Source organism: Nyctibius grandis, chromosome 7 (assembly GCF_013368605.1).
Source record: "Nyctibius grandis isolate bNycGra1 chromosome 7, bNycGra1.pri, whole genome shotgun sequence".
NCBI lineage: Eukaryota > Metazoa > Chordata > Aves > Nyctibiiformes > Nyctibiidae > Nyctibius > Nyctibius grandis.
The window spans coordinates 35,445,666-35,468,809 of NC_090664.1; the positions used below are offsets into that span (position 1 = coordinate 35,445,666).

The 23,144-nt window shown below is 40.2% G+C and overlaps 1 protein-coding gene across 1 annotated transcript in view; it reads right to left on the reverse strand.

Annotated features, from left to right (window-relative positions):
* Positions 1-21,066, reverse strand: part of ITGA8 (integrin subunit alpha 8) — a 128,786-nt gene extending 107,720 nt beyond the window's left edge. The window contains exons 1-8 of the mRNA XM_068404603.1: positions 20,849-21,066; positions 20,437-20,561; positions 8,513-8,613; positions 5,797-5,920; positions 3,461-3,522; positions 2,396-2,441; positions 1,271-1,396; positions 83-127 (exon numbers count right to left, since the gene is read on the reverse strand). Coding sequence (XP_068260704.1) covers positions 83-127; positions 1,271-1,396; positions 2,396-2,441; positions 3,461-3,522; positions 5,797-5,920; positions 8,513-8,613; positions 20,437-20,561; positions 20,849-21,051 — 832 coding nt within the window. The 5' untranslated portion in view covers positions 21,052-21,066. The remainder of the gene's footprint in view (positions 1-82; positions 128-1,270; positions 1,397-2,395; positions 2,442-3,460; positions 3,523-5,796; positions 5,921-8,512; positions 8,614-20,436; positions 20,562-20,848) is intronic.
* Between the last annotated feature and the right edge of the window lie 2,078 nt (positions 21,067-23,144).

Sequence of the window (23,144 nt, forward strand, 5' to 3'; positions counted from 1 at the left end):
ACGTTCCTGCGTAGAGACCCAAAATGAGGAATTTAATAGATGTACAGCCATATGGTTTCCATTCAAGTATATAGCTTCTTACCTTGTTCAGAATCCCCAGTAAATTCCCCAGCAGCCACTGAGTATCCTGTTTAAAGATAAATTACAAGCAAGACACTTGAAAACCCATTTATTTCAATAAATATGCAAGGACAATCAGATTTGTCTGTTCATCTGACCATCAGAATGCAAACTTTCTAACATTAGTATACTAAAACTGTGAGAGGAAATAAGGAAAATTGTTTATCACATTATTATGACTAAATTAACTCTAGGTCTGAATGTATAATAAATCTATCTCTTTTCTCTCCAAAAATTAGCTTCTAAATCATTAATACTTACTATTTTATCTGAAAAAAACAGCAGGTACTATGGTGATTTGCCCTAACAGCTATTGACACAATTTAGGTCTTCATTACTGTACTGTAATGTGTGAGTATCCTGTTTTAGCTCTATAGGGAAGACAGATTTCCAAAGATGCAGTTAAGCACCTCCTGGAGCTTTAGTAAACCTGTGAGATAATTCCTATTGACAGAGTAAAGACTTCTCGATTGTATCACGGACTGTAATTTCAAATCTATGGTCAGAGATGAAAGGATGCATCTTTGCCTTCAAATTCCACTGCATCTTTTCTATAATTATGTGAAGAAAAACCTGTCTTACACGCAGAGACACATGAATATAATGCAAATTCTTAGAGATCAGTACTAATAAAAAGGTACATAAAGAGCCTTTTTTCTATTTATTACATAATATCTTCAAACTCACTTTTGTTATTGCTCACTTCAATTTTATCTTTTAAATATCAGTGAGAATAAATTGGATATTTGTGCAGTACTGTAGAAAATACTGCAGAACTGAATTTTCTTTTATCTATTAAAAATTGAAATAGTTTTTAATTATTTTAAACTCAATCCATCATACTGGAATGAAAATAGATATAAATGGGAAAATTTTGTATTTCTGCTTAATTATTTTTGATCAAATAATAAGAATCCTAAGAAGCCATTTAAAATCTCAACCCTCAAACCCTATTGCTGTGCATAATTTTAAGAATGTTCATAATCCCACTGAAGTAACTAGCAAACTACTGATTTGCTGTTGTGCTTAAGGCAAAACATGTTCAAATCCTCTCACAATTAGGACATTAGTAATTTAGGGCTTGTTTTCACACTTGTATAAGCCCCATGCTTTTAGAACTTATTGCTAACTGACATAGAGCTTAGCTTACCCATGTAAGTGTCATCATATGAGGGTGGTGCCACTCCTGTTTGCTTCTCTCGTGCCAGTTTCCTCAGAATATCCTTGAAGGAATAATTTGCAATGATATCCGCAATACTTGCAGTGATTACCTGACCTGGATTCAAACAACTTCGTAAATGAAAGGGACATAAAGGAGAGCCAGTTTCTACAAAAGAGGGCTAGCAGAACATCAGAACAGAGCTGAAGGGATAATACAGCACAGATGCAAAGAGTAGACATCCTCTCTCAATCTTTATCCATTACTAACCTGTAAATCTCAAGAGTACACATAAATCAATACAAGGCATTGAGACTCTCTTGAACCACTACAAAAACATCTCCAGACCCATTTCAAGGTGCTGATTCAAACTCAAGTCAAGCATTTTCAGGCTCAGCTACCTTTTGATGCTGTACTGTACAAATGTAGTAGACCAATGGAAGCAATTTCTCAATAGAGAATTCAAAGCTATGAGTTCCCTACCATCATAATCAACTAGATCTTCCTCCTTTAATAGCAGCGCAAAAATACACATCAGTGAGGCTGACAACAGGCAAGTTGGTAAGCAGAGTTTGGGAATCAGCTGTATCACCACACATGTCAAAACAGGTTAAAAAAAAAATACCTTTTTAACCCTTTACCAAAACCACTTCAGGTTTTATCTACATGAGAAACTACATCTTGGAAACTACAGTGATGCCTCAAATGAACTAAAAATATATGCAGATAGAAATAAAAGGTTGTGTTCAGAAACAAATAGCGACAAAAACTTTGAAAATATTACATTTGCTGTACAAATATTAGCTATTTTTAAAATTGCAGTATTTCTAGGGTAAAAGCCAGTTTATTAATTAAATGATAAATGTGCTAAAATGCCAACATTAAAACAGTTATTTCTATTTGTTTCACTTCCTATACAACCTACATGCTGAATTTTCCCTGACTTATTTTTATGCTCAGTTGCTTGTTAAGCAATTCTTCTGATTTATATTTGTTGAAAATAAGACCAGACACTGGTTATCTTAAACTGAGAAAACAATGAAAATCTAGAAAAACATTTTCCAAATACTTTATGGTTCACTTCTTAGATCAAATTAATCAGCTAGATGAACATACCTTGCCAATAAAAACTACCGGGCCCGCCTACTATCAGGTCTCCATTCTACAAAAAGCAGAATTGAATAAAATTACACAACAAAAGAACAAGACAAAATTAAGCATGCATGGGAAAAAGAATTTAAATGACCAAAAGAATAACAGAATCATGATAAAGGAGAATAGCCTTGTTCAAAGAAAGCATGTAGGTGCATGGATGTGCAGGAAAATCCATAGTTGAATAAAGTTAAGATCACCCTATGCATCTTCATTTGAATGAAAGCTATATTTTTTTAGCACTAACATAGCATTCTAAAATTGCTGATTATTTGTAACAAAACAAAGTCAGCATAAAAGAGGGCCTTCACATTCAATGAAGCAACAGGAACGCTTTACAGACAAATAAGAGTTTTGTCTACCCTACAATGAGGTCTTTATTCCTCAGCTATTAATAATGTGAATAACGATGCAGCTCCAGAACACTGAAAACAATGGCAATGATCAAAGTTATGCGGGCTCCTGGTGCTGTAATAATGGCACAGATAATAACTATAGATGCAAAGTTTATTCTTTGGATTACAATATTGTTTCTGGACCCTCTTGGCATATAAGAACAAGTAGCTATTTCCCTTAATCACTTCCTCTTTCACCTCCACAAGAGAATGGTCTTACTCAATAACTAGTCTGCCTCCAAAAGCATGCTTATACAAGCTATTTTAACTTTTAAAAACTACCTGGTGCCTGCCCATTATTGCCTGAAAGTCAGGTCTCTGGAAAGTATCATAAGTGGGGCACACTGAGACAGAAGCACATACAATTTTTGGCCTAATTATCTATTAAGATAGATGGAATAGAGTCAGATTGGAGTGCTGCAAAGAGATAAACAGGTGCTAATTGCAGTATTTCTTTTATTAATGAAACCAGGAAGTTTGAATCTTGCACAGGAGGAAAGAACTTGCAACAACTTCACAAAATTTTCCATATGCAACAGCATGGGGTTAAACTCTTGATCACTGAGACAGTGCTTGAACACTGGGGATATATCAGAATTACATTCATTCAAGTATTTTAGAAGCAGAATCTCACCTTGTAAAAATCTAAGCTGAAACCTGCTTGACAAAAGCCTTGTCCTTCGGGATCTGCATTGCCTGCAATCATGAAGGTAGAAGTATTTTACTGATTTCACAGTGCATGTGGAAGACAGCTTATGCGTCCCTGGAGCTGTAAGGCTGTAAATGTAAAACTACAAAAATATGTGAAAAGATGTGTATTTGTTTTGTGAAAAGACAGAGCAAATCAAGACCTTCTACAGGACCCTGAACATGCAGCCCCCTCATGAAGATTTTGAAAAACAGGACCAGTTACTTGGGACTTTCTCCTCTCACTGCCAAGGAAGGACCCTTGCAACAACTAACAGAAATTCAGTTTGAATTTGTCTGGAGATACAAAAGTAAACAACTTAACAAGAAATCCTAGAATGGACATAAACACAAAAATAAGTGTTTACTAAGGCATTCTCAAAAAATTTTGACTTAGTGGATGGGTCAGCACGGGTCAATGTTTAAACAACATCCTGGTTATCTGCACGATGGCAAGGGAAAGGGGCACATGTCCTTCACAAGGGCCAGCCCTTTAGTTGACACACATTTGCTCAATGAGGACTAAAGTGTAATAATTTTGGATGCACATTTGTACATGCAAAACCATCCTTCCTGCTTCTGTCCATTTTTACTTCTAGTCTCCAAATCCTTATATAATTGTACAAATTGTGTTGGCATGCATTTTAGGGCTTTCCTATGAGTGCTGGAGTGATGGAAGACTGCAGGATTGGGAAACTGGGAGCAGGAATGGCCATTTGAACTCTCTGTTCAAATGGCATGAGCCTTTGGCAAAGCCCCATTGAGATATCAGAAGTACATGAAGCAGATCTTATGGTCACCATTTCTTACAAATTCTTCTCCTTTTTGTACCTGTGCATCCAAGGACAAGGCTTAGGCTTTAAAAGGAACACTTGGCAGCACAACTCAGCTTAGAGCTACACTACAATGCGAGAAAGGGAAAGCCACAGAGTAATGCTGAACATACACACAAATATCTCACGTTGCTGTAGGTGTGCAGATTTTCTGGTAGACCATGGAAAGCGTTACTGGGCTACATTATCACACATCAGTCAGATGTCAGGAAAATCCAGCTACATGATATGATGCTGTCTCTAAATCTTCATAGGAAAGAGACCTTTAATTATGAGGTGTCTACTTTTTCTGTAAAATGCCTGTTACTTTCTTGGCAAAATAATCAGTGAGAAACTCAAAGGTAGGAGCACAGTTTGCAGTAGAGGAACAGCTAAAAGATGTGTTCTGAAATTAGCCCATGTGCCCATGGCAAGAATGCTAGCTGCAATAGCACAGGCTCTGTGCAAGTGGTATCGTGACAAGGAACTACATTCAGACTTCTTGTGTTATTGGCTAGCACATACAACTTGAAAAAGCTGCCCATCTCAGCGAAACTGAACAACATCATAGCTTTGTTGTGAGCGTTTCCCCTGGAAGAGATAGGTAAGCCCATTATATTTGCTATCTTACACACATTATCTTTAGAAAAGTAACTGTAAGAACAATTCTCTGATCCGTGAGTGCAGAAATTGCTGTAGACCTAGCCCAGTCCAAAGCTCAGTAAAATCACTGAATACTTCATATTGATTTTAATAAGTTGGAGCACTGAGGTAATGAGAGTATTAATAATCACCATAAACACTTAGACATAGGATGCTGAACAGGATGAACATCTGATATAATCTAAGGTGTGGCATTTTCTGCAGACTTCCAGGTAACTGAACTTGGTTCTAAATATACATGCAGTTTTTCCCTATTCCCCAAGAAGTAAGGCCCAGAGATGGCTACCACATCCTCAGAACAGCACAGAGAAGAGTGTGGAACAGCAGTGCTAATGTGCATGGCTTTCTTCCATGCTGGAAGTCCTTCATAAATGAGCTATTGTGGATGATATTGGCATGAATGGTCATACAGGCTTGTGTGTTACTGTGCAGGGTCTGGTCTTCAGATGGTGATCCTGTGATGAGAGCTCATACTCAGCATAAGCATGAATAATTGGTTTAAAATGCTGTCTGGTTCTTATCTAGATCTGTTTGCTACATTTTAAAGCCATTTAAATTGAACCAATTATATCTCATCACTATAACTGCATAAGCTTAATTTACTTAATTTGTCCTCTTTTAATTATACAATAAAGTATTTGATTGCAGGCTTATAATTTAATTTTTATTTTTCATTAAACCCTCATCCAATGCAATAATGTCATACAATAATCTTCATTCAACCAAGACTGCGTGAAGACTGAGAGGATGAAAACACTGAGTGCAATATCAATTCCTCCAACACAGGATTGTTCCTATCAATACTCACTGTTGCGACAAGGTGAATATTCAGCATAGGCACTGAAGTTCTGAATTGCTACATAGCAGGTGCCAACAGGGTCCTTCTCAGGGCTATCTTTAAGGGTTCTCCAATGATATAAGGGAGCACAAGCCTATCAAAACAGAAATGATGTTACATGTACCTTTCACACACTCATGCATCTGGCAAATGTAGTTCTTAATAAACAGTGTACAAGGATTCTCTCTGGTATTGTATCATTCATATAGCAATGATCATAATATATTGACAGAAGAAAATGCAGGACCACTGCTTCTTGTAATTCCATTATAACCTGAAAAGCATAGTCTGATCTTTCACTTATAGCCCTTAGCAGGTGAAATCTGTCAGGGACTACAACTCACATTTAAGCATATGTTACAAATACCCTCTAAGCCTGCTTCACAAGTAATGTGTTTGCTCTGTTACTGCTCTTTGCACAGGATTTGATCCCATAGTTTAAGATGTAGATCACATACATGTGGCTGAAGACTTTCCTACTTTGGTCCTGATATGTCTTAAGGTAATGGCTGTTGCAGCAGAACTGCTATGATTCTACTCTACTTTGAAAAAGAAGATTTGTCAGGGTGTTGCGTCATATTGTATATCACAATCATCAGATTGTCTGCCTTCTTACAAAGCCCTGGTTCAAATCTTTGGAGAGATGATACAGCTATAATGCATTCAACAGTCTCCAAGTGAACAGGTTTTTGCTAAGTAAGTTTTGGTAAGTGAACTAATATTTAATCTTCTGTGTTAGGGTAGTGGTGTTACAAACATGACAGTGTAAGAATAAAAGATATACAAGTTGTGTAGAGAGAGACATTATCTTTTTTGAAAGTAATTCAGATAATTGGAAAAATAAAAAAGATAAGCCATCAGGTATGCAAGTCATTCTTCAGGGGTTCCTGTGCCCTAAAACTTTTCAGTTGGCTGGGGAGGGGGTGAGGGGTGGGAAGCAGGGGGAAGACACTACCTCTCCCTCAACCTTGCCTTTATAAGATACAAACAAATCCTTCATTCATATCCTACCTTGTCGTACTTTTTCAATCAGAATCCTGTCTACCTCTTGCAAGGCATTGTTATTATTCACAGTACTGTGTACGCCTTCATTCTGCAATCAGTTCCAGCTGGATGAACCACTGTGCCACTCAAGAGTTTAATCAAGAGTTACTCAAGAGTCAGAGCTTCTAGAACAATGGTTTAAGGAACAGGGACTCTTAACATGTCCCTGCCTAGAAGACCTTACAGATTAAAACATATCAGAGAGCAAAACCAGAGTGCAGCAAAGAGGAGTATGTGTCTTGTGAGGGTGATTTTAGGTACATTTGACATCAAGCAAAACAGATTGAAAGAAGAACTCAATATAATCATAAATGTTGACCTAATGCAGTTTACTATCACGTGTGTAGTTTAAAAAAAAAGTTTCTGACAGCTTGATGACATTTTCTTTTTCTCTCCTTTCAGTCTACAAAGCTTAAAAGACAAAGTCTTCTAGCTTCACTGTTCAAGTTTTTGCCTGAAAAGTGTTGGCTATATCTCTGTTTCAGAAAGGCTGAGAGCAGTTATCAGAAGCAAAACAAATTTTGGTCAGTACAGGCACAGCACATCAGTCGGTGATGAGGTTTTCTGCTCCCTTGATTAAGATTCAGCAAATGGTGGTGAAGAACTATTCTGTTTCAGTTTGTGAACTGTTGTTTAGTAGAGCACACAAAATGAATAATCTTCAGCTATTTTTAGAATTTTTTAGAATTTTTACATTTCCTTAACTCTGTAACAGAATAGGGTGATGTTTTATTCATTACCTCTTTCATGTCAAAGTCCTTCCCTAGGTTAACCACAGAGGCATACTATATAAGGACATAAGGGAAAGAATTTCCTTTAGATTTTTCTTCCCTTATGACTACTTCTTAAGTAATAATTGGAATTCTTAAGCAAATCTCAAGACACAAATTATTGCTTTGTAAAAACTAATAAAACTAATGACCAAACTAATTATTCTTATCACAATTATTTCAGTGACATTTTCAGTGTAAAACTTGGTGCATAAATTGTAGATATAGAATGTCTGTGTATAAGCAGCATTACTACTTGACTAAGCAATAAAAGTACTTGCCCCCTGCTGGGGTCCTCGAGCAATACAGGTAAAACGTTCAGTGAAACCGGAAAATGGACATTGCACTTTTGACATCAATCTTGATTTGGAGTTTTTTTGTCATGGCTTTTTTTTGCAGCTGTTTTACCATGACTACAACATAGCTGTTTAAAACAACGTAAATGTGACAAAAGAGGTCAGTGCTTTCTGTTACTAACTGATCTTCAGCACAGGTTCTTGCTTTCCATTACATTCTACATTTAACATTCCAAGTAAAGCTTCATAATACAAAACATTTTATAGCATATAACTATCAGTTACTGTGTACCTCTAAAATATGTCCATTTTCTGTTTAAAAAAAATCATCATTCACCTCCGTTACAATATGGCATTCTGCTGTTTTCACACAGCAACGGGATCATCTTCACGTGATCAGTTCAACCCGATTTTATAGACTGCTTTCCTTTTCTGAGTTATATACATCATCTGTTTCATAATTCATGCATAATCATAGAGTTGTTTCCATAATCTACATGTAGAGAGCTATTAAAGATATACATTCAAGAAAAATAAACATTATCTCCAAATGAATACCAAATGCATAAGACTTACCACAACTTTTTCTTTATGAGCTTTGACTGTTGCCCCAAACCACTGATTTGTCTTAAACTCAATAGGTTCCCTGGTGCCATTGACTTTAATTTTCCTGTTGTCTGATAAAGAAAGAAGCAGTATGTTGACAGCTTGTTTTGAAAAGTATTACCCTGTGAATTACAGATACAAGTGAACAGACTAATGGATATATTACATTGCATCAAGTGTCATTGTCCTACCAGTTTAATATGAAATGGGTGCTCTAGTATTATTCAAGCTTTTCACTGGTCAGTGATGAACAGCTTAAATTCACATGTGAAAATTCAAAATAATTACACTTAAACTTCAGAAAAAGCTCAAAGGACTGGATGAAGAAACCCCATGCTCCCCTCCTGCCAAAAAAGAGTTTATCTGAAATTTATCATGAAGAATGAACAAGAATCTACAAAAATAGGTGAAAAGCCCTAAAACCTTTTCTCGTAGGTGGGAGAAACTTTCCATGTGAAAAAAACATGTTCCATAATTAGTTTTTGTCAAACAAATGACATTTCTCAGCATGCTTATTCAAAGACCAACACTACAGATAGCAAAGGACTTAGTTTTTAACAGAATTACATGTGTACACACTGTCACAAGAGACAGCTTCTTAATGCTGCTTTATATACACTCTTGCAGATGTCAGCATAAGAGAAGCCATCTGGGCAAAGACTCAGGCCAATTATAATGCATTTCAGGTTTTAATAAAAAGCAGACATCCCTTCCTTTCACCCTCAGTTCTCTGAAGTAAACTGATTTCCCATATGTTCATGAGCTATGCTCTTTCCTTACCAGTCATTCCTAATGAACTTCTCAATTTATACATAAGCAGGGCATTACTCCTTCCCCCTTGTATCTGCATTCCCTTATGTTTGTTTCTGGTTCATATCAGGAGAGATTTCACAAGAATCAATCCTTTTTATTCACTCTAAGCTAAAATAAAACCATATACTGTTTACCTTGGAACACAGAAAAGAAAAGTAACGTCAGATTATATTGTATGGATTTACATATATTTTAAAAAAAACGAGGAAAAATGAAGCTGATCTAATAGTCACCTTTAAAAAGTCAAAACTTCCTGGGATTTGCCCAACAGGAACAGAGGCGATATCTGAATGCTTTTCTAGGATGTTGGATCACCAGTTACCTCAGCTCGTGGTAACTTCATAAATGTTACATATATAAACTGAATTAGAAAGAAAAATGCACTATATTTGGAGAACAAGGGTACTCTATCTCTGTATTTTTCTAATAAACATGAAGGAAAGTTGAATGAGAATGAACCTGGGGAAGTTTGGAAGGTCTCTGAGAAAACGTCTTCCTTCATACAAATATTTGTTTCTGTGCTGTGCCAATTACAGGAGCTAGTATGGAAATCCATGCTTAGAGAGATAAGAGATAAATTTCAGGAATATTTAGATCTTAGAAATTCAGGAAGAATAATTTAAAACCACTCTAATAGTATTAATTTTTAAAATATATATAAGTTAGGCCCAAACTTTTAAGAGTGTAGGAGACACACTGCATTGTAGGAGCTGCTAGCTTCTGCCTAGTTGTTGGCAACACCACTTTTTTTCCAGTGAAGTCAGACCCTTTCAAACTTTAAAGGTTCCTTTTTTTTTTCTTTTTTTAATGCTCCAGCAGATCTGAACATGATCGATGTCCCCAGATGAGGTCTTGATAGAAACAAAGCTTCTGAAGCTTGAAAATCAGTGATGGTCAGCTTACAGCAGCCAATGCTAGCCTGCCTCTAAGGATATTCATGACCAGTATTCTAACTTAAAAAGAGCTTACATTTTCAATCAAAACAGCATACTTGTCTACTGGCAAAGTATATTAAAATTTGAAAAGAAGTTAGGTTTTAAAACTAGGACAACCATTTGCAGGATTTATAAAAACCACAGCTGAATTTATCAGTAAATCTGCAAGAACTGTAAATACACACCCACCCCACTTAGTGGCATATGGTGTAGTATGAATCCTTCATCATGTGGCATAGGATTTTCACTATAAAATAATTAGTAAAATATCACAGACACACAAATTAATAAATACCTTTTTTCCCTAGATAAATAACAGAAATTCTCCAATCACCTTTGTTCAGGATGCTTGCTGGAGCTATGGAGTCATATTCCCTGTTTCTGCAGTTGTGCCTTAAAATACAGTTTAATCTTTTGTATATAACAACCATTCAGTATTTCAGATTGCTGTGAACTAGCTACTGTTTCCACTATAACTTTATCAAAATGAAGTTATATACACAATTAACTTATCTGAATACATGTGGCCTGTCATTACTGTGCCCTGATTGTATTCAATTAGACAACAAGGCTCTGAATGAAGCCACTGTAAATGTCCACTTCTGAGCTAGTCAGCCATTTACAACTGCGGACATGATCTAGGGCACAGCTCTCTCAAAGCAAAGCTCTGAGAAGGTCAGAAGAACCATGGCCTAGAAATACTTCATTTTTTTTTACCAACTCTAGATAACCATGGATGACTCACTTAAGCTAGACTCAGATAAAAACTATTTGTTTACTCAGATAAATCCCAATCCAGTTTTAAAAAAAAAAATCAAGGTATTATTTCTATCTTTGGTACATCCCTCAAAACTGTGTTATCTAAGAATTTCAAAAAATAACATGTCCGTATCCTGACAACACCCTTATATGACAGGGAAATATCTCTCCTTGTGTTATTTATGGGAATCTGAGGCCCATGGGCTATGTCTATGCTGTACTTCACCCACAGGCTAAGCTATATTTCTGTGAGCAGCAAAAACTTGGCCTGAATTCAGGTTGCATTCATCATCTTCTCTTCTGGAAGAGAATGCCTGGCCCCTTTTAGGAAGGAGTCCAGGCTATCTTGTATCACGATACGTGACACTACGGCAAGGATAGCTAGAATACAAGGCAGCAGCTGGGCTGGGCACACAACGCCTGAGCCTGTCCACAGAGCAGTCCAGGGAGTGCCTGAGTACCAGCTGGGTTGCTTCAGAGCCAGCCCAGGAGCTGTTCCAGATGGTCAACAGCCTGGATGACTCGCAAATTTGGCCTGAAACTCAGCCCTGGAGTCACTCTTAATTGTACTGCCTAAGACTGTACTGCAGACTAAGGCCCAGACAATCAGGAATATGCAAAGAGCAGAGAGAGTCTAGGTATATATTTACACAGAATCACAGAATGTTAGGGATTGGAAGGGACCTCGAAAGATCATCTAGTCCAATCCCCCCGCCGGAGCAGGATTACCTAGACCATATCACACAGGAACGCATCCAGGCGGGTTTTGAATGTCTCCAGAGAAGGAGACTCCACAACCTCTCTGGGCAGCCTGTTCCAGTGTTTGGTCACCCTCACCGTAAAGAAGTTTTTCCTCATATTTATGTGGAACCTCCTGTGTTCCAGCTTGCACCCATTGCCCCTTGTCCTGTCAAGGGATGTCACTGAGAAGAGCCTGGCTCCATCCTCATGACACTTGCCCTTTACATATTTATAAACATTAATGAGGTCACCCCTCAGTCTCCTCTTCTCCAAGCTAAAGAGACCCAGCTCCCTCAGCCTCTCCTCATAAGGGAGATGTTCCACTCCCTTAATCATCTTCGTGGCTCTGCGCTGGACTCTCTCTAGAAGTTCCCTGTCCTTCTTGAACTTAGGTGCAAGAACATCCTTAAACTGCATTTCAGCAATCCAAAAGCACCTCATTTTCTACTGCAGGAGCCAAGACTCCTCTACATTGGTACTGCCCCACAATCCAGCTTCAGGAGCAGCTCTGGAGATGGTGAAACACGATTTTCAAAATCAGTGTTCCTTCACCCAGTCTTTTAGACTTGAGGTACCTAGGGGCTACCAAAGGGAAAAAGGTCCCTTAAATTGCCAAAGCAGTATCTGGACAAGGAGAAGAATTTGAATCCAGGTAGCAAAATGCAAACCTATGTAAGAACAACAGTGCAGAGATTCATTTTTAGGAATTAAAGCCTGAACCTGGAGCAAGTGTTAATGCAAATCCATTATTTGCACACATTAGACTAAATTTGGCGCTTTCTGTGGGGATTAGTCTCCTCTCAGTCACTGAGTCAGCACATTATAAGCTGTTTAACAGGCATGCATCAAACATTACTCTTACAAATATTTCTTTGTTGTAGTAATCAGGATCTGCATAGGAAACAGATGTATTTGCAAACACTGATAGTGGCTCATTGTGATTCATTCAGCTCTTGAAAACTAGAAGTAAAAAATGGAGCATCTATTATAATTTGAAAATACTCAAATGAACAAAAGCAAATAATATTTTCATTAAAATTAACATAGGAAAACAATGCTTCTAATCAAAGCAACAAATCCAGCTGTGTAATACACCTGCAACACTTTCAGGTAAGTTCTTACCCTTCAGGAACTTTGAAAAGTATTCTCTTTACTTGCTTCATGTGTGTTTGCCTGTATGTACTGGATAAACACAGATGGCCATTAACCAGGCAGCTACAGCAGGCTCAGTTACACTCTGCCCTCTATCCTGTACCTACTCAGACTACACCCAGGAGGGCAAATCCCATTCAAATACCTGTTTTGATATATGTGTATGTGTGTATGTATCTATGCACACCCATACATATAAATAAATATAGACAATACAAAATGTAATATATATACTTCATATAGTTATGCATAATGATATATACACAGAGTAGAGGTGAATAACCTCAACCTATCCATATTTATATAAAATGGGAATACAAACATATAAAACCAACAAACATTTGTATTTATATAAATATATACAGGTCAAGGAAAGTGAATATCCCCCTCACATGGAGACCACACCTGGAATGCTATGTACAGTTTTGACACATCAGTACAAGTCTTGCAGGTGTTTGACTCGAAGAAGAAAAAGTAAAGGAGGATCTATTTGCACTTCATCCAGCATTCAACAGGTAGAGAGAAGAGAGCACCGAACTCCCATTTGAGGTACGCAGCAAAAGGAAAATAGGCAAAAGACAGAAGTTACAGCAAGGCAATTTCTGATTAGATATAAAGAAAATACTCTTCACAGTGAGGGTAATTAAGCACTGGAACAGATTCCCCAGAGAGGCTGTGGCATCTCCATCCTTGGGTAGTTTCAGAACTTGGCTACACAAGGCTCTGAGCAACCTAATTTAACTTTGAAATCAGCCCTGCTGCATCATTAGGGTCCTGCCTTACAGGAGGGAAGAGAGAGGGAAGAGCTCGTACTGGCATACATGGTCCCATATTCTAGAATTGGCATGTCATCACCATGGCAGAGTGATTTTTTTTTTGATATTGCTACCATAAAAGATTCCACTCATACCACCCATTACTAAGCAAAGGTAAGTCAGTAACATTCACAGGGTCATATTAGACCCTCAACAGAGAGAGGGAGTATAAATGCAAAGCTAAAGACTATGATCTAGGGAACCAAGCCAAGCAATTGCCTTCAACATTAATGCTGGGGAAAAAAAGGACTCGGTAGTCCTTAGAGACAGTAAGGACATGCAAAACCCTTGCATGACGAGAAGAGTTGCTTCTATTTTTAGATTTATCTTATTCTGCAAACATCTATTTAATTTCTGGTTTTTATTGTGCCTTAGATGCTATTCATATGAGTTATTTTAATTTAATAGATTTTATCTAGAGAGCTTTATATGGACTTTCATTCCATGAATCAAAAAAACAAGAATCATCAAACTCAATAGGATTTTTTCCCTAAGTACAATCTGATCAAAAACAAATTAAGACCTCAGCACTTGAACTAACATAGCTAAGACTATTTTTTCCCTTCTTTAGATAAGGCTGAGACTTAAAAAAGAAATCCATGAGGGTCTATTATAAATCAGAACGCTGCAAGTGAACCATGAGGCTCTAGATAAGGTCTTACTGGCATAGTGGACTGAAATGTGTCAACATTTAAAAGTACAACAAAGTTCTCCCTCAGCACTTTCTCTTGAGATGCAAATTCTGTTTTATAACAGGATTCTAATTTTCCCTAGAATCTTTCCGTCTTTACAGCTAATGTTTTTTTCATGTAACTAAACCTCTCGAGTCCCACTATACATCCTTTCCTTACACAGTGTCTGGGTTCTGTTACAATCAGCTCAACTGCTGGCCAGATTAGCTCATGTTTTTTATCAACTGCACGCTTGGCCAGAACTGATGTACATCCCCCTCCCCTGTTCCTCTTCAGAGGCTGTTCAAATTTTCTCCAGCTATTTTAGAAAAATATAACCTATTTTACTAAAACTGGTAAAGTTAACTGATAGCAAAGACAACAGCCCAGTGAGTTCTGGAAACTTAGGGGAAGTAGTATATAAAATTCTGCCTTTAGGAGCTAATTTAAAACATAAGAACTTGTTTCAGTCTGTTAAGTATTACAATTAAAAGTGACCATTATAATGAGTTTCTGAAATATGAACTATTAGCTTTCCACCAGATTTCAAATGCAATAGTGCACTTCAGGGGGCATTTAAGTTTGCTTCTGGCTGCAAGATGCTTTGGGTGGTTCAGAAGTTCCCCAGTTAATCAAGCGGGAGAAAGTTTTCTTCATATTGCTCTCCTGCTACCTCTCCTGGCAGCTGAATGGAAGAGCATCCAGCTTAAACACAAGGACTTGGTAATTCTACCTCAATGCTAAAGCAGAAATAGTCATTGTAAACCTCATTTCATAATGGACAAACTGAAAAGGAGAAGTTAGCTTTGTGTAGGTAAGAGAGGAAAGACAGATCACAGTTCTTTAATATAATGCCAGTGCTTGTTCCCATCCTCTCATTGAGTTTTAGAGTATCACAGCCTTACACTGCAATGCAACAGGACAGCTTTACAGAGCAGGGCAGCAAGGGAGAAAAGTCTCTGCCCTTCAGTGCATATCCCCTGCAGTAAGGGGATACTAAAAGCCCTTCCATTATACTTTATCTCAGTTCTCTGCTGCAATGGAGCAGGTTAAAGCACCAGTTGTGCTCTCAGGGGCAGTGCTTTCAGCTTCTTCCCAGAGTCTTGGCCCCAGCACCCAGATTTAGGGAGCTTTAAAGAACTACAAACATGGGACTGCAGAGTCAGTCCTGTATCAACAGCACGAAACACAGAGTTCCTGCTAAAGCCCCTTCTTGGCTGGAGGCCACATCACTGGCCAACGCATATGGGAATGTCCGGTTACATGACTTGCTTGTGGATGGGTCGGCCCAAATCCTACAGCATGTCAAAATTTCATCCTCCTTCCCTCCTCTGCCCCCCGTCCCTTGTCAGGAAAAATATTTCATCAATAGGATTAATTATTGATGTTAGTTTGCAAGCAAACCACATCATTGCTTTGGAAATCTCTGGGTTATCTACTTTGAAGAACAGAGATAGGTGACCTGAGAAATTAAGTGACAATCTGGGAGAACTGCCTGTAGAACAATTTCAGTTAGGTGGTATGACTTTTAAGAATGGGCTGCAGATACTCCTGCACCTTAAGCCGTCTTCTCAGCAGAGTAGTTTAGCCCACACACATTTTCACATTAACACAAGTCACACAGCTGCTCATAGCACTCATTAGCTTGGGCATCCTAACATGTGCACAGTGCCACAGAGATGGTTTCAGGAGTAGTCTTGGTTTTGAGTATCACTGCTAGTAGTAAGGAACCCAGTCTGTGTTTGACAGCTAGAACATGGCACTCAGAAGTAATGACACATATTTTAAAGGTGTTTTCATATCTTTCACTGGGAATTGAGTGAATAGGGAGTGTTCCTGTTGGGTAACATTAGTAACCTATGCAATGTCTACTTCCTCATGTGATGTTAGTTTCTGAGAAAACAGGAGCAAGAGAGCTTCATAAACCATAAGAATTTGTCTTTTGTTGTTTAAAGCTTACATGACACAAAGAATAGAGTTTAGTCCTGAGTGTCACAGCCTGTGTGGTGGCGGGGAGGTCAGCTGCACCTTGCCAGTGACTCTGGGTGCAGCCCTTGCAGTGTCAGATCTCTTATCCACTGGGGAACATTGCAGTTGTCTTACACCAGTGTCAGGATGTCAGCTCCAGTTAGGCTTAGCATTTCTATTCTCCCTTCAGGGCTCCATGGCATGCAGGATCTAGAATAACTTTCTTTAAAACTTTAGTTATTTTAAAAATAGAAAGATTCTATTCACAGAGAAAAACAAAACTCTTCAAGAAAATAGCCTTTACAGGACCAAAGACCGTCCTATCTCAGCACTTACCATCATAATATTAACCTAAACAAGCCTAAGGTTTTCACTAAGATATCTATCACTTACTTGGTTCCCTCAGATCACTTTCTGAACAAGTGTCCCCTCTGTCTAAGGCAATATATACTTTACAAACTCAACATATTCTTTTTTTCTTCCTTCCCTGACTCATGAGCATGTTCCTGTTCATCATTGCCTCTTAACAAGCTTTAAATGCTTGTGGAGAGAGATTTTGTTCTTTTTTAGTTTGTTATACTTTACAGCCCCAGAACAAGGCATATCTATCCATTCGTTCAGTAAGCATCTCAGTATCTGTAAAATACAGGATAACCATAAATTAGTTCAAAGCAACTCCACACCTGTAATGCCATGATATTCAAAAATGTCCAGAATCTTGAGTGAAGCCATCACAGAATACTAGTCAATGTCCTCACTGTTTTCATTTAGTAGGACTGGCATATTAATAGTATTAACACAAATAACATCAAAGCATTTGCAAATGAAGGAACCCTTTTTGAAATTAGGCCTACTGTTCTTGTGGAAACAGTGAAATAATCTGTACAGTTACATATTAGTCTCACCAATTAGGTGCCCACTTACACATTTATTGGTGGCAGCAAAAGTCCAAATAACATCCAAGTGCACTGTATGTCCCCTTCTCAATGGCAGAATATAACTTGCATTGAATGCAACATACCTGAGCTTCATTTGGTTACCCAGCCCTCAGAAATGGAAGACACAAGCCCTCAAGCTCACATGTAATTGAAGCCAGGGGTTTTCAACCACTTGGATTTGTTGATCTCTTGAATTTTTATGTTATATTGGAAATTTCAGTTTCTGTGACCTGAAGAAATTTCACATATCTAACATGTGAATCTGCTTTTCTTTTACAAATTCTTTAGAATTCAGAAGTCCTCCATTGAACTCTCATGGCTGAAAATACTGATATAGTAAATTCTTTATCTGTTTGTTGGGTCACGCTGCCTTTTAAGTGTTACATTATACTCTCCCTTTCTTTCTAGTTCCACTCAATTTTTACTTCTGATCTTAATTAAAAATGCTATAAATTATTCAGCAGTTTTGTTTCTTTTATTGTGCTTAGTGAATCTAACTGAAAGAGCTGACATTATTTGGTTAGTCAAGAAAAAAGTACTTAAAAAAGCAGCTTTGTATAAAAATTTATCAAAATGAAATCTTCCAGCTCTGAAGAAGCCTCTGTAGTTTTTCTGGATTGCTTCAGAAAACATTCCCAAAGCTTTCCAAGACTTTTAAAAAAAATCTTCTATGAGGCATAAAGCATTAATCTTTAAAATTAAAGCTGCTAGAGCTGATCCTTTCAATCCTCTAACAATTACTGGGTGTTTTTGTTTTGGGAGAAAGGATAATCTTGTGGTTAAGGCACTGGAGGAAAAGGAAAAAATCCCCAGTCAGTTCCCAGTATCATCACCAACTTCCTGTGTGATCTTTGACAACACAGACTGACGTTTTTTCTGTTTATCAGAATAAATATAAAAATGAAAACATAAATGTAAAATGGGAATAGCAGCATTTCTGAGTGATGTTGTAGGGAGAAAGCACAGTGAGTACAAGGTGCCTGTACAAGACAGAATCATAAACTGAAAATACCCCACATATTCACTAAGGACTATCTAAGTCCCAATAGGCATACAGTGGCCAAAGGCTTCAAAAAGAACTGTGTGTAACAGATTATTTGAAATAGTATCACCTAGGCTAGACCTCACATGGACTGCTCTGTTTGGGGGAACAGTGGAAAAGATGGAAAACTCGCTCCTGTAAGTAGGGTATTTTGGAGCGAAAAAAACTGACATGAAATATGCATCCATACTTCAGCAAAAAGAGTCATCTAAGGAGTACTGGAGATGGCCTTTATGCTGCTGGCAATGAAGAATGGGTGCTGGTACACGCTCTGCAAACCTTCCCGGGGTCCCTGTCTATGATGACAGCTGGCCATCGCTGACTTGTACGAAATGACACCATAACTGCCCTTGGTACGGGAATTAGATGGCTAATGATAACACTGCTAAACCTGTCTGTACTGCAGTCCCTCCTCCAAGTACAGTGCACTTTCATCTACAGAAAGGGCTCTCTGTGGCTTAACTTCAGGTGTCTACAACTCAGGCATTTATCCAGGGGACACAAACAACTGTCTCAGGTAGACGGAACGAACCACCCTTTGGACATACCAAGATTAAGAGTTGAGTGATACAGTCTAAAGCCTTGTTGATACATTTACTTATCAGCCTGTGTCTGTGCCTTTATTTGAAACAGTATCTGCAAAAGGACATCTCTGCCTTATGGAGTTGTCCTGAGTCTCTTTAATAAACTTTTCTGGAGTTTCTCACGGGAAAGCCAGATGTCTTTCTGGGTTTTCATTAATTTTTCAAAACATCCCTTTAAAATGCAATGGAATTTTCATTTGGTCTGTAAGTTTTCTATTCAAACCTGAAATTAATTTGTATAGATAATATAGTCCACTTCTGCTACATGAACTATCTAATTATAAGATGGAAACACAGGAATATTTCCTAAACCGGTTTTACTTTAAAGATGTACACTCAGGGCATATTACAATAAAAATATCATATGTATAGTGTCTATGTCTGTACATTCACATTTATATATAACCATATGCTGTACATAATATTACATGCTCAAGTAGCCACATACACAAACACATACAGGAACTCTCTCACTCTGTTTTGAAGAATGCCCAGCATGATGGGAGAGTCATCCTGAGTAGAGTTCCTAGACACTAACATAGTAACAGGATGTGTGGGTGTCTGGAGCTGGAAGGAGTAAAGAACTGCACTGCTTACTTGCTACATTTAAGTAAGCTCTTCTAATTTAATTTGTGCTCTCAGAAAAAAACCCCAACCTGAATTATATTGTGTTTGCATTTAAATAAACCACAAATGTTAAGATTAAATATAACCTAAAGAATCCTTTTGCTTAATGATCAAACTGTCAAAGTCTGCCTAAATAAAGCCGATCAGTCTTAAAGTCCCTGCAAACACTAGGCTTAAATTATTTTGAAGACCTATAAAGAGACAACAGAAAACATAAACAGCCTGAATTGTTTAAAACGTGTGTTCCCTCTCATTAAATAAGAAACATCTGTCTTGGGATTTTGGAAGTGGATATAATCTATACACATTGTGCCTAAATCAGTTTGCATCTAGCTTCCAATATTCTGGAATAAAATTCTTGCTTTCTGAAAGCAATTAAATAAGTATGCCACATGAGGTACTTCATCCATCTGGATAGACGGAAAACCCCTTGCTGAAAATAACAGCAAAGACTAGCAATCCTGTGATTTCCAGGATTCAGAGAAGTGCCTGAGACATAGGTTTTGCCTTCTGAGCACTCAAAAAAAAAAAAAAAAAGGTATTTAAAATGAGGAATCTGCCACAAACACCTTTCATTAAAGCATTAAAAAACCAAAAAGAAGCAGTTATTAAGGGGAACTATGCACAGATCCTGAAGGTCATACTCCTGTTATTTCTCTGGCGACCATTAAACCCTTCCCTGCAAGCGCACATGCACACGGACTCCCAGGAGCGGGATTTCTCTAGCGAACTGCAGATACTCAGATCAAAGTGACACTACTGAAGAGAGTGCGGAAGAAAGTTGTGCCGAAGGGGGACCTGAGCGCAAGAGCCACAACGCTATGCTACAAGATTCAGCGACTTACTTACTGGTATTGTCAAAGGGTATCTGCCTGCACTGGGCGGCGGGCCAGGCGCAGTGGTACACCGCTCCTCCTTCCACTATGTCTGGCTGCGTGGTGTTGGCTTTGGGAGCTCCCACCAGGACACTGACTCTGCGAAACACACCGGGGAGTCACCGGGGCGATCAGGACCGGCGGGCGGTGGCCCCGACACGGCGGCACAGGGGCTGTCACCCCGGCCCCAGGGCGGCGGGCGGGACGCCGCCGTTTGCCCACCGCCTTCCCCAGCGTCTCTCCCGAGCCCGTCGGCGCCCCCAAGTCCCGGCCAGGCAGGAGGGGCGGCCCGGCGGCACTCGCTCGGGCACGGCGCGGACCCGCCACCCCCCGGGGCCGCGCTGAGAGGAGCGGCCCGTGACGCCCGCCCGCCCGGCGGCACTCACGTGCTGGGGTCCTGGATGTAGAAGTCCACCGAGTACCCGAAGTAGCTGCCCGGGGGCCCGCTGTACACCGTCAGCTTCTCCTCGTCGAGGTTGAAGGCCACCAGCGCCGGCGCCCAGAGCAGCGCTGACAGGAGGAGCAGCGAGCACGGCCGCTGCCGGCGGCGGGCGCCGCCGGCCCCGCGCCCGCGGCTGAGGCGCAGCATCCTCGCCCCCTCCGCGGCCACCTCCCGCTGGCAGCGAGTAGCGCTCGAGAGCGGAGCGGAGCGCAGCTGCGCGGCGGCCGTGCAGTGCCGCGGCGGTCTGGCTGCTGCCGTGCGCGGGCGGCGGGGCGGGGGGCTGGCGGGGGAGGCTCAGCCCCACTCACCCCGCCGCCGCCGCCGCCGCCGCCGCCGCCGCGGGGCGAGCAGCGGTCGGGCGCCCCCTGGCGGCCCGCGCCCGGCGCCCGCGGCAAGCAGCGCAGCGCGGCGCTCCGCGGCTGTCGGCGGCCCCCGGCGTGGCGTGGAGCAGCGGCGAGGCCCCGCCGGCAGCGCGGTGGCTCGGTGGGGAAGCCCTTCCTCGGGAAGGCAGCATTTCAGGCCGAGGGACCTCCATGCCACCAGCCGTTCGTGGGCCCGGCTGCCGCTGGGCAGGGCGAGGCGCTGGTGGTGGGTCTGGGGCCGCCTTTCCCGCGCCTCCCTCGCTGAGGGAGACGCGCTCCCGCCGTCGCCGGCGGAGGTGTGGGCGCCTCGGCCCAGCCCCGCACGACGCCTCCGGCGTTGTGTGCTGGAGAGGACGGTGCTCACAGCGCTGTGGCTGCGGTGTGGCCCGTCGAGGACCCGAGGTGGCCCTCGGCCCCCAGCGCAGGGAGCGACACCGGGGCCGGGGCCTGGGCAAGGTTTCTCCATCCTGGCTGAACACGGTGCTCAGGGTGGTTTTACTACCTGAACCGGGCTGTATCTGGGGAAACCGATTTGTCCTACTAATAAAATCCACCGGTGAAGCTGGGTTAAACTCATGCTAAGTAGGACACCCCCCTTAACTGCCCAGCAGAGTTACCCCATGGCTACGTTTGGACAGTCATGTTCACAAGGGAAAACGGTGGGGTTGAGGCTGGTGGTTTCTTCTTGGATTTCTCTCGACTTCCAGCATTTTCTAGAGTTTGAACTGAAGAGTCTGATACTTGAAAATACCTTTTAGGAAACTAAAGTGCATGGGAAAAAATACAGACTTTCATCAAAATGCTATGTGACTGCCAGCATGGCTAAAAAAAAACCAAACCTGTAGCCAAAAACCCCTTCTAACCACAGGAAAGATGTAAACCCAGACACACAGTTCAGAACACATTAGGAAATGCATTCCTCTCTAAGTTTCTCTGTTAGTGCTTGCCTGGATACATTAAGTTTTAATATGCTGAAGGGAGACTTTACACTTGCGCAGAGGAAAGCATTGCTAGATACCTCTACCGCAGCTCTGTGCAGGAGCAGGTGTCACGCCTCTTTTCCCACAGAAATGACCAATACTACTTTATTGCATGTGGCATTGAATGGAGCTTTTAGAAAGCTCCTCTTACAATTTCTTCACAAAAGGGATTAAAAACGATGAGGCTGTGTAACTCCTGTCTTGAATTGTTTTGCCCCTGCAAGCCCCGCAATAGTGTTCTAGCTGTCTTTGTTAAGAATATGTAAAAACGGACTCTGCCTGAAATGCTCCTTTCCCTGCAAAGCTAAATGGGGCATCACACCCACATTTTGAGGGCACAGTATTCTTATTTTTATTTTTTCTGGCCTGTTCAAATGTAGGACAAAAAAGAGAAACATTTTATTTTCTACTTAATCAACTCTGTTAGGAGGAAAAAAGGGTTGTTTTTCAGCATTTATAATACAGATGTGTCCAAAACCATATCAGAGAAAGATCAGAAGAATAGAGAACCCATTTATAAACATGCTACAGCAAAGCACACCTATGAAAGCAGCTGAGAGTAGTTTGTTTTGTTCTGAGGTTCTGGTTTCTTCACTTTTGTTTTTGTTTTATTTTAAGTGCTTTATGGCAAGATTTTTCGGATAAGACTGACATTCCTGTTCACGAAAATAGAACACTGTGTTTATTTCCAGCATTAACTGTGTGACCCTTAGCTGTCCCCGCAGGCTTGTAATATTCCTTAATTCTGCTTGCTTTACAATTATACTGACTTTACTCTTGCTATTAGAGTGAAACATCACCATTGACATTCTTTCATTGTTTTACGTTGAACAAATATCCCTTAGAGATTTAAGCACCAGTAATAAATTCAGAAGTACGTCAATGACTTGTAGGGTTA